The sequence below is a fragment of the Pinus tabuliformis genome, chromosome 6 (assembly GCF_031772625.1).
Source record: "Pinus tabuliformis cultivar Carrire ecotype Pingquan chromosome 6, CPIR1, whole genome shotgun sequence".
In the NCBI taxonomy this organism is placed as follows: domain Eukaryota; kingdom Viridiplantae; phylum Streptophyta; class Pinopsida; order Pinales; family Pinaceae; genus Pinus; species Pinus tabuliformis.
This window is the reverse complement of record NC_142292.1, coordinates 1,053,891,414-1,053,905,914: the sequence shown is the minus strand read 5'-3', so window position 1 is coordinate 1,053,905,914 and position 14,501 is coordinate 1,053,891,414. Positions and strand designations below refer to the sequence as shown.

The window sequence follows — 14,501 nt, the reverse complement described above, 5'->3', positions numbered from 1 at the left end:
TATGCCATAGAGCTCGTGATAGAGATAAATAGTCCCATTCAATGTGCTTCAAAACCTTTGCATGCTTCCACAGATACATGGCTTCAGGTCCACAAGCTTCCACAATAACTAGATGGCACAAGAGCTCGCATACTACAGAGAATAAGATGCCACAAGAGTTCGCATAACAAATATGCCACAGTAGGGTTCAAATGCTACTGAGGTAGTAGATCGGATGCCACAGGAAGCTCAAATAACATAGACCTCGAGTATGAATCCTTACAGTTCCTTGGATTAGTATAGACTTCGGACTCTTTTGTAGCTCTAATACATGCATAGAACTCGAATCAATTGCACAGAGATAACGACAACTCGAGCTAGTACACAGAAGTAACCATAGCCTTCGGATAGCAACCACATCACAGGGATCATTCGGACCTTCTCTTTTCCTTGATTCCTTACTTAAATTCATCATATCCAAACTTAGACTTTAACCATAGAAAGAGAATTCGGGCTCAGACTACAGACGTTTCATAGATTACCTTATCTTTGTAGTTGTTGCAATCTTGTAGTAGTCGTATTCATCAAACTCCAGATAATTCAAAAAATTAAATTTTCCTTTTTCTTTATAAATGAAAATACCAACCATGGCTACTATATTTCCAACACGGATAATGCACTAGTTTGTAAAGTTGCAGAGTTGATTATTGAGAGCAGATATGATCACATTTTCTAGACTTCTTACATTGTTAAATTTCATCTTAGAGGATATTAATGATAAAATTCCATGTATTAAGGAACTTACACAACAAGCAAGGGAGATAATTAAATTCATCACTAACCACCACCAATATTAAGCAATATTTCGTGAATACGCCATGTTAGAGTTGTTGAAAGTTGTTGGGACAAGATATGCCTCAAATTTTATCATGTTACATGGCCTTGTTGATGTAAAGCAACCATTAGGTTCAATGGTGGTGAGTCAACTTTGGGTTGAGTGAAGGCAATGAAATTCAACCAAGACCTATCTATTACTCCTACTTTGTTCACTCTCCAACGGGACATGCAAAATTAGGGATGCTTCTCAAGCATTCTCTATAGGAAAATAGGGGTGAAAAAGAGGCCTCTAGCTAGGAAAATGGGGTGTTTGTACCATAGATGAAACAATCATAAATGGTAATCAAAAAAGTCCTATAGAGATTAAATTGGCAATAATTGCGAAAAAAAATTGAAATATTTGGAATAAATCAACAAATGTTTACAAATACAAAATTATTATTTTCTCGTGTTTTTTAATATAAAACAACAACAACATCAAATAATCACAGTGCAACATAAATATCAAAAAAACACTAATATATAAGATGTATAAGATGTCAAATGATACATAAAAATTAAGAATCATCACCGAATACTAATAGTTGTCTAGTCAAGGAAACAAAACTAATTAACCAAAAAAAATGACATCATATATATATATATAGCAGCTAGTTATGGATTCTCTTCTCCCCTTCTACAAGAAAAACTAAGAGTACATTTTGCCACTACAAGGCCCTATAGCATCAACCTAACAACCATTAGTGTGTCCTTGAGCATGAATCTCTACATAGATCAATAATGAGGCTACTTAATAAGTCTCCTCAACAACACATCCTCTTGTTGGATAAGTTCCTCCCTGCCTACAGGTGGTGGGTCATCTAGATCCCCCCTTACCACATGCACATGCTCAGGCTTCTACCCCTCCAACTCTCACCATGAAGGTACTTTCACTATAATAGGCCTCACAAACTCCACCATCCACTCAATCAAGGTGTCGACGTTTGCTCAACAAATAGCATTGATGTTAAAGGGGTCATAATAAATTTATGGGTCTCAACTTTGTAGGTTCATAACAAAGCAATAAATGTTGAATCTAATGGGCCTTTTTGTGTGTACTTTTTCACATACACTCCGCTCACAATCTGAAGCACGAAAGTTTTTACTAAGCCCTCGAATGTCAAATTAGGCATAATTTTGGTTTGTGCGTACTTTTCCACATACACTCCACTCACAATCTGAAGAGCTGAAATTTTTGCTAAGCCCTCAAATGTCAAATTAGCATAACTTTGGTGCTTTTCCACCATAATTTCTCCACCTAACATCTAGAACAAATAAACCAAAAAAAAGAGAGAAAATACTTCAAGAGGGTTGAATTCCTTAAGGTCAATTTTCTAGAGGGGTCAATGTCCAAGATCCAGCAGTTGTAATTTTTCTATGTATTTTCTATGGGTCTAGCCCATAATTTTCTTGAGTAATATAAAGTGAAGGAAGATTGTTTTGGGCTGAATTTTCTACTATAATGTGATTGATTTTCATATTTTTTTTCTGTTGCAAATTTAATTTCTCAAAGTTAGAATACCAGTGAATTTATTTTCCAGCAGTCTTCAAATTTTATTGAGTAAATAATTTATGGGTATAAAATAATTGTTGAGGTATAAATAAATCATATATGGTATTAGATATTTAACAAAGTAGCCCCTTGTGCGCTTTTCCCCATCAAAGAAGCAAATTATTTTTAAGAAGGGTGTGCTGATCTTGAACAATTCTTCCACTCCTTCCCAAGAGCCATCTTGGTTTTATGAGACTAGCAATGGCTCTTCCATCCTATTTTGTGCTATGTGCACAATCACACCACTCATTAGAGATTAACAACCTCTTTAGCTACAATCCACAATGCCAGAAAGACTGAAATTAAATGAAACTAGCGGAAAAACATATAATAGCGAGGTGCAACAACTCTATATTCCTTGTGAATTGTCTTCTGAGACTATAAGAACAAATCCATGGTTATATATGTAAATTGAAGATGCTCAGGCACTAATCAATGGTCATCTTCACAAATGTGAGTTTGCCAATATCTTCAAACATCAAAACAATGTGAAGCATATGGAGTCCATCACAACATGGCTTACCTTTCCCTTAGCAACTTGTTGACAGCCATGTACTTATCAACATTAATGATGACAAGTTGCAGCACATGTCACAAACCTACCTCTCTAACAACTTCATTCAACAATTCACATACACATGTTGCATCCTTAAAATAGTGCCAAGGCATTAAAAATTTTCATAAACACTGTGAACTTGTGACAACATAAAAAGAAATTAAGAAGGGTCATGACCTTCCTATCTATCCAACTACCAAACATCACCATGCATCTGATGACCTCCCATGACTTTCTTAGCTCCTCCAATCAAGTCCCTATACTCGCCTTTTCCTTTTGAAGGAGTGGTCCTCAAAACTTGTCACAAGTTCACAGGATAGATAAGAAGGGTCATGACCTTCCTATCTATCCAACTACCAAACATCACCATGAATCTGATGACCTCCCATGACTTTCTTAGCTCCTCCAATCAAGTCCCTATACTCGCCTTCTCCTTTTGAAGGAGTGGTCCTCAAAACTTGTCACAAGTTCACAATTAAAACTGGGGCCAATAATAGTGGCAACATCAAACATACCCTAGTATAACGGATTGGTTCTAGCAACTATCAAAGTTATGTCCTCCAAAAAAAATGCCTCTCCACAACCATATTTGCATCTTTATTCTCCTTACTTTAAACCAAAGATCTACTGGAAGGTTTGACCCTCATCTGGTTCTTGGAAAAGAAAGCTTTGGTCCTCATGGTAGTTGAAACCATGGTGTCCCTCTCACTATCCCTCTTCCTACCCTGTGATTCTAGAGGATCTAACAATCCCTCTGGCATCAATTTCAAGTTTTCAAATTGTTCACTCAACTTTCTTTCGAGCCAACTCATCAAGAAACCCATGCACAACTTAGATGATTTGCGGGGATGCTCAATCATAATGCACAACCATATGCTCTTGGATTCTTGCCATATGGTATTTCTAGTGTTAAACCCCTTCATTCATTTTTCTTTCACATCACTTACAGCTCAATTTCATTATGTTTAGCCATCCTTGGGTTCATTATACAAGCAAAAATGGGTCTAGACTCTAGAGGGTTTGGCATATTGGCAACAAAATGGCGAACTTCAAACTTCAAACCTAGTGGGAAAAGAGGAACAAAGATAACTGCTGGAATAGAAATAAGCTTATGAACTTCTAAAATCATTCCATATTCCATGGAAAAGCAATACCAAGAAGCATGTAGTATGCATTCTACAAACCCTCGCATAAATTTGGAAAAAATTGAAATGTTATGTTGGTTAACACATATCTAGGAAATGAAAACCTTGCGTAATAAGAAAAAATCCTTGATGGTCGTGAAATTGATTCATTGGCTCTCTTCAAATCAGTGTGTGCCTTACCATGGCACCTTAGCTCTCAACCCCAACAGCTGAAAAAAAGAGTAATCCAAAAAACCAATTATCCAACCTTGTTGTCCCTTTTCCACACAGTGACAATTAATCCCTACGACTCGTGAATTTTTCGAATTAATCATGATTTTTTATATTAATCACATTTTTTTAAATTTGGAAATTATTGTGATTACTAGCCAGCAGTTAATTGGTTTGATGTTCTAGTTGTGATTAATCATGATTGATTCGATTACTCACTGACTTTTACATTTACAGTCTGTAGGGAGCCTAGAAAGGCAAGGTCACTTGATATAATGTTGTTATAACATAAAGGCAAGGGCTATGAATGGGAAACACTTACATAGAGAAAGATGTCCATGTGGGTGTGCATGAGGAATCCTTCTGAAAAAAATTATTTTGAGGGAGGAACCAAAACCTTAAAAAATTCATGGTCAAACCCTCTCAAGAGGATTTGGAAGGTGTGATAGATTGTGCCCAAGGAGTTGAGTTGGAACACTGATCGACAAAGGAGTGGATAGGCGAGAGCAGAAAGCTCCATATTGACATTCCCTTCTGGTAGGGGTCAGAGTAATATAATTCCTTCTTTTGCAGGAAGAAGACTTAAAAGGCATTTCCACGCATGAGGAGAGTTGTATGCTAAGGAAAAGAGAGATTGTTTGAGGCAGGATTCCTTGGCTCCCAAGCTGCATTAGCTCACAAGAGACACATCACACCTGTATTTGGTATTTACCTAGAAACCTCATGACCAGACTTGCATAACATTGTTCTTTGAAATTTAGTCCAAACTAGCCTTTCATCTTCCTGCGAGAGGAACTGCAATACTTTTGAGCTCATTCACTCCCAATGATCAGCAAGATGAAGATTTATATATTAATAAGGATGACTTGATGTGCTTCTCTATCTTTTCGGTGCTACTCTTAAAAGTTCACATGTCATTCAATTATCACACTAGTGTATTTGTGTAGGACATGTCTATTTCAAATATTAGGTCAACGTAAAATCCTTCTGTAATTTTTTTCCTCAATTTTTCATAGACTGATTTTTTGTGTGAATGAATTTTCATATATAACAACACTAATCAGTCTTTCATACATTAGAACACTATTCCATCTAATAGATAGTGAGAAAATTTTCTGAGACATGCACCTCACAGATTTCTTAAGTAAACCAAAGAATACATACATGAAATGCAATATGGAAATTTATTCTGAACATTAAGCATTATAAAACACAATCTTCTGCTTATACTTAATAATACAGACAATTTTTCAGTCAACATTCAACTAAAAGCATACTACAGATGATGAGAAAGGAGGAGAAACTGTACATTCAAGTGTACCGACAACATCCATAATATACTCGTCGCTAAAAATCATTTCAAAAATTTGTGAATTGTTCAATGAAACTGCATGACGAACAAAAACAACATGTGAACAAGACATGAACTTCACTTCCAAATAAGTTAGAACATGAAAAACTGAATAATCCAATAAATAAAAGGATGGAAGCTAGTCCACGTACTAATTCCTTTCATTATTTTGAATATCAAGTGAAGCCCCTCGACATTCTCCACATCTTCACACATTTTGAACAAATCTAGCAGCTTAGATAAAAATGTTTGCTGCAAAGAAATGAAACAGTCAGTGTCAGAAACACTTTGGATCCCCAAAAAATGGTATCAAGAATTTGTGCATGAGGAAAACAAAAGCTATTTCCATAACAATTACAGATAAGTGAGAATATATAAACCATGGTAAATCAATAATTAGTTGTAAAGCATAGGCTTTAACAAGACAATTTCAAAGATTTTGGAAGATTTTGGTCAATATCCAGAGTAAGAACTAGGTCCAAATACAAAAGATGCAACTTGCATCAAAACACCCACTTCTAGCACAGAATTGTAAACTGTTAACTGCTCCAGAATCTTACAATTAATAAAATAATTTGACTCTAGAGTCTAAACTAAAGCAGGCTACGCTTATGAAGAAAAGCTACAAGCAAATAAGTCATTAACATCAAAAGCTTTACTAACATGTTATAAACCATATACCAGCCCTGCTCTTTTTCAAAATTCAACTGTGTTAATTAAAGAATCCTAATGACATCCTGCACCTAAAACAAACCAACTCTCTAATCATTACAGTCCACTCTAAGCAATTCAAGAATAGAAATATCTACACGTAAGGACAGTGCTTAGATAATGGCATCCTCTATCAAACCATATTGTTCACAGTTATAGTACTTTCAATATATTTTAAGGAGCGCTTCGAACATAAATCCAACTATTCAATATTTATCAGTCCAGAGATATCTGCATTTAAGGATATGTTCAAGTTCCAAAAATGGAAGAGGCAATACACCTGTTGTATTCTCAAGGATACACAATACTGTATCCCATAAAAATTGAACATCTCAATTTTAGCACCTACAAGCAACGAACTGTACTCTCCTACAATGTATGAAAACATCAAACAATCCTCACATCTTATTATTTCACAAGGTACCTATAGTGCATTCTGGCCAGCCCCAACTACCAAATACAGATGGTATACACAACTAATGTAGCAATAACATCATTTAGTTGCATTCCTTTACATGCACTTTACAAATCCAGCAAACCATGTGCACTTCAATGTTTTGGGGACAAGCCCAAGCATAATGCAATGACATTGCATAACAAGTATACTTCCACTAAGCAATACTAATGAAGCGAACAAAGTTCCTTCTTCAGATTAATTACTCCAGAAGACTTGGAATATAAAGATATCCATGAGGATACAAATATTATATATTAAATGTGTAAATGAGAATGACGATACAATGAGAGTGAGGGCCTTGTACATATAGCCAAGTAAGTACCCTTTCACAAACAGGCATGTCTGTAGAGACATGCCTCTTTGTTTAACTAATTATTAGCTAACTAATCATTATTACAATTATTTATAATTATATATATTTTCTATTCGTAACATTGCCTTCCTCCTCAAAAAAGCTTTGTCCTCAACGCTTGTTGACGCAAAAGGCTTGATCTCTATTTCGGTTTCGAATGTGTTCTCGTCTCGGCACTGTCATGTTCGTTGATATAAGTTGATATGATCTTCCAAGTGACAAACAAAATTGTCGCACTGAGAAGGGATCAGACCATCCTAGATTGTTAAAATTGGCAACTAGAGCCAAACTCCATGTGGGTCATCTTATTTATCGCAGCTGATATTTTTCTTGGATCCCTCTCATCGAGAGGTGTAGGATTGATCTAAAGATCATCCGATTCCGATAAGTATTTATGGAGTTATGAATTTAATTGTGTTATAAGACAACTCATCAAGGACGGCCAGCAACCAAACTGCCCCCACTTGTGCTCAACGTTTTCGTATAAATAGAGATGGCCTTCAAGTCATTTTGACACATTCACACTCTTGTGATCTCTCTCTTCATTCTGTTTTGGGTTTTGATGAAGTTGAGATCTAGAGGGAGTGCCCTAGGCTAAACGCTGCCCTAATGAAGAAGCCCTAACGCAGTCAATGAAGAAGCCTTAACGCAGTCATGGACGAGACTTCTATTGCGCAGCAAGGAGAAGTTCTAACTGCCCTAAACATAGGTCTAGAAGAGACCCTAAGCAGCTGTCCTTAAAAGCCCTAAACACTGTCCTAGGAAAAGACATCTAATTGCAGAGAAAAGAGGGTCATGTTGTGCCCTAGCCGCAGAGAATATAAGGACTAACACAGCACTATAGATGCAGATGAATGATGTATAAAGGAGGACTCAACGTGCCCTCGTCGCAGCCAAGGATGAGGCCTAATTATATGCAGAAGACAGGCCCTAAACCGCAGTTCAATTTGTGCCCTAGTCACTGTCCATCTGTGCCCTAACCGCAGGCCTTACGTCGCAGCAATAAGGATTGTTTTAGGATCATTTGGGAGAGTGTTGGGCTGCCGCAGTCAAGAAGAGACTCAATATAGCAAGCCGCAGCAAACAGAGGAAGGCCGAAGTTGTTGATGAGGGATAGACTGGCCAACAAATGCAGTATAGGGTTTCCTCCTCTCTTAGAAAGGCAGCCGCAGTAAAGGAGGGTACTTCTGGAATCTGGGCAGATTGAAAGGTGTTAGGAAGTACCCTAACCAGTCCAAGATTGCTGCAATCAAAGGACCCTAGAACTGTGAGCTGAAGGAAGTGTTAGGGGCTGCCATATGCCCAGAACAGCAGTGTTTTGGGCATGACTGTTAGGTACAGCAGTGCAGCGGTACAACTAGGACAACTAGGCAATGGTACATACATAACTAGGACAACTAGGCAATGGTACATACATATTTGGAGCAGCGTAAGTATGTTGGGACAGCAGAAATATTGGGTTGCTTGAGATAACAAGTTGTGATGGGACAGCAGTACTAGCAGCTAGGTACAGCAACTATGTTGGGACAGCAATGGTACAGTGCAGCAATGTTCAATGGGACTGTATGATGTTGGAGCAACAACTATGATAGGACAGCCCTATGACATAGGACAGCAGACATTGTGCAGCAGCAGCAAAGTGGGACAGCTGTGATATGACCTGGCAGCAAAGTAGGACAGCAGCTGTGACATGCCAGCAGCAGGCATGGACAGCACAATAATGGGACAGCAATGGTATAATGCAGCGATGTTCAATGGGACAGCTGTAAGATGTTGGGACAGCAATATGATGAGACAGAACAATGATAGGACAACAATGACAATGTGCAGCAGTGGCATAATGGGACAGCAAGCATGGACAACAGCAAGCATAATTCAACAAAGGCACATGAGACAACAGTGCAGCATAAGGTGCAGAAGTCATGAGGTCCAACATTGTGATGATTGGTGCAGCATGGTGCAGCACGGTGAGGTGCAGCACGATGACGAGATGCAGCACGATGATAGGTGAAAGAGTCACCTTTGGAGAATCAGTTGAAGCAGCATGTCTTCAATTGACCTCATGTATCATCTTCTTAGAGAAGATTTATGCTCTTACCTAGATAAGTCAAAGTGTTGACTTCTGTTGTAAATATACTCTCTCTCTCTCTGCTGAACTATTGAAGAACATATAAGAAGAATTGATCAAGGGTTTCCCCACATTGGGGTTTGTCCCTGGCTAGCGCCACATCTTGTGTCCTCTTGTCTTGGCTTGTCTTCTGCGATTTATGTTTATGTTCTATCTGCAGTTTACTTTAATGCTGATGTGATTGTTAATCTGGAAAAGATATTGAGCTCACTGTGAAAATTGAAATAAATTGCTCTAAGCATAGAACATACCTAAAATTAACATAGATTAATCTTCTGTGGAATATTCTGATTACTAGAATTTTGTAACGAATTGTCATCATAAGACTGGATTGAGGTTACATCAATATTCTTTCGAACATCTGTTTGTTGTTTCTGTTCTAAATGGTCCCGATACGTAGCATTGTTGAGTTGTCTACTCTCATGATTCGAATGTTGATAGAAAACTTTTTTGGTTTGACTTTTCCCTTATTAAGTGTGTGGAAATTTTTTGATTTGCTTCAGGTGACGATGTTGTTGAGTTGGTTAAAGAACTTTCACTTGAGATGTTTATCATCTAAACTGCAACATCTAAGTGTGTCTTTTCTTAAACTGACATGTCTTCTTCTTGAGTTGACATATTCACTGGATCAATGTTCGTTTTTTCTTCAACTTGAATTTCTACATTTGAAGATTTCAACGCTTTCTTTTCAACAAGTTGTTGCCCCTTGTTTTCCAACAACTTCTTATCCTTCTTAAGCTTCTTAATTTGCGTTAGTAATTTTTCACTATGGTCTCTAAGTCGAGAAACTTCCTCATTCTTGTGAGCGGTCATTTTGTCAACTTCCTATTGCGTATTTTGTATCTCTTTTACTTTCTTGAAGAATTACTTTTGAGTTTTCTTGTATGTCTTATAGCGTCACTGAATCTGGCTTCAAAGTAACATCTTGTAGCGTTATTTTTTTCTTTTTGTGGGTAAATGTCAAAAGCTTCTTTTTTGAATTTAGAATAAAGGAACCTACGGTTTCCATTCAGGGTAAGCCCAAAACAATGTCACCTAGATCACTCCATAGAGATTGAACAGAGAACTGTGAAATAAAAGTATAATCGCCAATGTTTAATTGTAATTCGGTTATGTCATATTTTTTTCTACCCCAAGGAGTCTAAACTCTCAATTATGATGGACTCCGGAACTCTCAATTATGTTGGACTCCGGAATCACCAATTGGTTAGCAAGGTTAGAGTTTATATAATTTTCCTTTCAGTGGGAGAGATAGAAACAATAACATCTTTTCCTTCAAGAGTCCCTTTAATTTTGAATAGCATTGGAGCAGCGCAACGTGAGGTTCCAAAAAATATTCCTTCCTTTAATTTCGAACTAGATACCATTTTGTTGAGATGAACTTTCTTCGAATTCACCCTCTTTAACTTATAATCTTCATTGGTTATTTTAGCGAATATTTTAACAACTTCAAACTTAAATTTATTTTTTCTTTTACGTAATGTCAACAATTTGTTTTTTTCCTAATATTTATTGTTTTATTGTTTTCTCTTTTCTTTCTTTTATACTCCTTTTTTTTTTAATATTGATTTTGCAATATACTTCTCTTTTCTTTTTTTTCAATAATATTTTTATTACTTTTTTTAAATAATGTCAGCGATTTTTTTCTAATATTTATTGTTTTATCGTTTTGTCTTTTCTTTCTTTTATAAACTCTTTTTTTTTAAATATTGATTTTGTAATATACTTTTCTCTTTTTCTTTTTTTTTTTCAATAATATTTTTATTTTTATTTTTTTAAATAATGTCAGCAATTTGCTTTTCTTTCTAAAATTTATTGTTTTATCATTTGGTCTTTTGTTTCTTTTATAGACTCTTTTTTTAAATATTGATTTTGTAATATACTTTTCTCTTTTTCATTTTTTTCAATAAATTTTTTTTATTTTTTTTCACTTAATTATATATTATATATAATTATAATAACTATATAAAATATATATATAAATTATATATCATACATAATTATAATAACCATCATATATATATATATATATATATATATATATTACAATCGATTAATCTGTGGTGGAAAAAAAAACGGGGTTGACGTCGGAACAGGGATTGACGGATGAAGGTTCCGATGGACGATTGACGGAAGGAGGTGTCGGTGGACGATTGACAGATGAAGGTGTCGGTTCAGCGATTGACATGGGTTGGAAGGATGGTTTGGCGTTTGCAGTGGCATGGATTCGACGTGAAATTGTTGAGGGTAATGCAGCGTGAAGCGAGTCAATGCAGTGGCAGCGAGGAGCAAGGGTGAACACGGAGGTGTGGACAGCCGATGTAGTGTCAACAAGAAGCACGCTGAGCACGGGGAGTGGACGCAAGGGTCAATGCACAAACAAATGTGGACGGTGAGAGGTGAATGACAAGGTTGTGCAACGATTTGTCGAAGACTGAGCTGCTCTAATACCAGATGAAGCGAACAAAGTTCCTTCTCCAGATTAATTACTCCAAAAGACTTGGAATATAAAGATATCCATGAGGATACAAATATTATATATTAAATGTATGAATGAGAATGATGCTACAATGAGAGTGAGAGCCCCGTATATATAGCCAGGTAAGTACCCTTTCACGAACAGGCATGTCTATAGAAACATGCCTCTTTGTTTAACTACTAACATCTACGTGTGTAAATATTATGAGGCTCTATAACGAAACATAATATTTACACACGTATGTTAATAGTTAAACAAAGAGACATGTTTCTACAGACATGCCTGTTCGTAAAAGGGTACTTACCTAGCTATATATACGGGGCCCTCATTCTCATTCACATATTTAATATATAATATTTGTATCCTCATGGATATCTTTATATTCCAAGTCTTCTGGAGTAATTAATCTGAAGAAGTTCGCTTCAACTAAATTGGACAACAGACAGTAGGAAAACTGGCACGAACAGTGATCCAAACAATGACAACTGCAGTTAATTAGTAACTAGTCGGAAACAAACACCCATCAATCACATACAAGTTGTCTAAAAGTCTCATGGATGCACAATCTTGACTAACTGCCATATGTTTTGACCATGCCAAATATTGTGTATGATATAAGTTAAGTGAACAATCGAATGGTCAGCAGTAAAACTAGTAAGTCCATCAGTGAGTAAAATATTGCATGTATCCCTGTAATGCTCCTTTACGGACTTCAAGGAAATCTATGTGTGTTGTTGTCCATCAAAATTTTGAAGCAGTGTCTTACTTTGTTATTGTCTCTTCTGTTGTATAATAACTTTAATCATATTGGCATTGTATTAAAAGCCCATCAGGTCAATAGACTGTTGAAACTTAAAAAATTATTTTCATTTGTATAATGGATTCACCAAGAGATAAAAGAACATGATTAGGAAGACTCACTAATTGAGGATTGGACACCTTCCCCACAATAGCGAACAATGTACATAAGACCTCAATGTGTATAGAAGCCACAGAACACTATGCAACATAAATTCATGAGTACCTTTCAGACTTGGCACATGGTTACCTGTTTTTGTTATTCAGGAGTTGATGGCAGAGAGATTCCTTAAGCTCATCACACATATATATCGATGGCAATTAGACAGGTTTTCAGTGGAATTAGGTTCCCCGTAAATACAGGCGTCTTGCAGCATCCAGAGCAACTGTGGGAGTTTGAACAACCCAAAGGGTATGGTCAGATAATAGATTAGTGTTTCTTACAGTTTCTTGATCTCAAGATTCACACTTCTTGGGAGCCATATTTTTCCTGATCTGGTTATTCTTTTGGACACCCTATGGGGAGATGTGGATGGGGCTTGTTGTCTCAAAATCTAGCAGGTCTTGTGAGGGGAGCTCACAAGGCAAGAGCTAGATCAAGCGACAAAACTATGAGGTGTGGCCCACTGTCACCATAGCCACTACCTCCTACTCTTTATTGGATCTTAACCACAAGGAAGGCTTCCCTATGTCGGTTACCTAATAGATATATCAATTCTATGGCTTGGTGGTGATAATGAAAGGCTTAGGATAGGCACTCAACTTAGGAGCAAGGCTCAACCAGGTCAAACAAGACAAAGTGTACCCTCCCAGCGGTCTATCTAGGGCACAAAGTGACCTGGGGTTTTTGAATAGGCAAGGTTAACAGGCTTACCTAGGTGCACAAGGCCAAGAAAAGGCTTGACTAAATGGATATGATCAACCTCAGGAACAACAACCCTTCAAATAGGCCCCAAGTTGAAACCTAAGGCTAGATTAGGGTTGACCTAGCGCAAATGATGACAGCCCTAAAATTGAAGAATTAGCCACAGGAAAGCGATGATTTTAAGGCAATGTCTTAGCAACCACATGTTGAATCTTTCCACAAGCCAACGCTTGTACTCTAGTTGAATTTTAACCCTAACGCTAGCCTAGAAGCTTATCTTAAGAAGCCAAAAAAACAAAAAAAAAATGGGAGTTAAATGTAATTTGTAGGTGATTTAAGGTGTGATCAACAATATGGAAAGGGCAGTGCTTGACCTTGGGTGATCGAGTTGTAATGTACCAAAGCTAAAATTGTGATAACACAAGCCAATAAATTATTAGAAATACCTTTGATGAGTTTCTTCAAACACTTAGTGAACATGCATTTCATCAAACACTTTGCTAACAAAATAACGAACACTGCGAGCAAGAATATAAATGGAGCAAAACATAAATTTTACTGCTCTAATCTGAAGGATTTTACAAGGCAATTCAACGAGGAACCTGGGAAATTAGCGCCAAGAGTGTCCGTAGGACAGGGACACATCTCTTGATGAAGATAATAATCATTCCAGGGACATCTTCAATGATCAGAGCAATGATAAGGAATGCAAGTCATCTAGGAAATGGTCGACTCTTCAAAGAAAGCAAGGAACCCCAGAATCACTTTTATGTACCTGATCGCAAGAAGAACTTGGTGTCCATCTCGAAAATGGAAGTCAAAGGTTTCAAGGTGGCACTCATCGATGGAAAGGTACGTGTTTGAAAATAGATTTTTCAAAGATGCTTTAGAGTTCAGGGTTGTATCAAGTCCACTAGGGACCATGTCCATTGACTCAGCATCGGAGGTCCGTGAGTCAGATGGTGAACAGGGTGCCTAAATTCAAAAAGAGCATTAAGGTACATGTCTGAGATGTGCCAAAGGAAAATCTTACAAGGGGACC

At 36.9% G+C, this 14,501-nt stretch overlaps 1 protein-coding gene across 4 annotated transcripts in view; it reads right to left on the bottom strand.

Annotated features, from left to right (window-relative positions):
• Positions 1 to 14,501, bottom strand: part of LOC149262587 (uncharacterized) — a 331,558-nt gene that overhangs the window by 97,422 nt on the left and 219,635 nt on the right. For all 4 annotated transcript variants that reach the window (XR_016259169.1, XM_089424931.1, XM_089424932.1 and 1 more), the window contains 2 exons: positions 5,822 to 5,921; positions 5,628 to 5,705 (listed from right to left, as the gene is read on the bottom strand). Coding sequence is in view for 3 of the 4 variants with exons in the window: in XM_089424931.1 (XP_089281057.1) it covers positions 5,628 to 5,705; positions 5,822 to 5,921 (178 nt within the window). In the remaining variant the exon portion in view is untranslated. The remainder of the gene's footprint in view (positions 1 to 5,627; positions 5,706 to 5,821; positions 5,922 to 14,501) is intronic.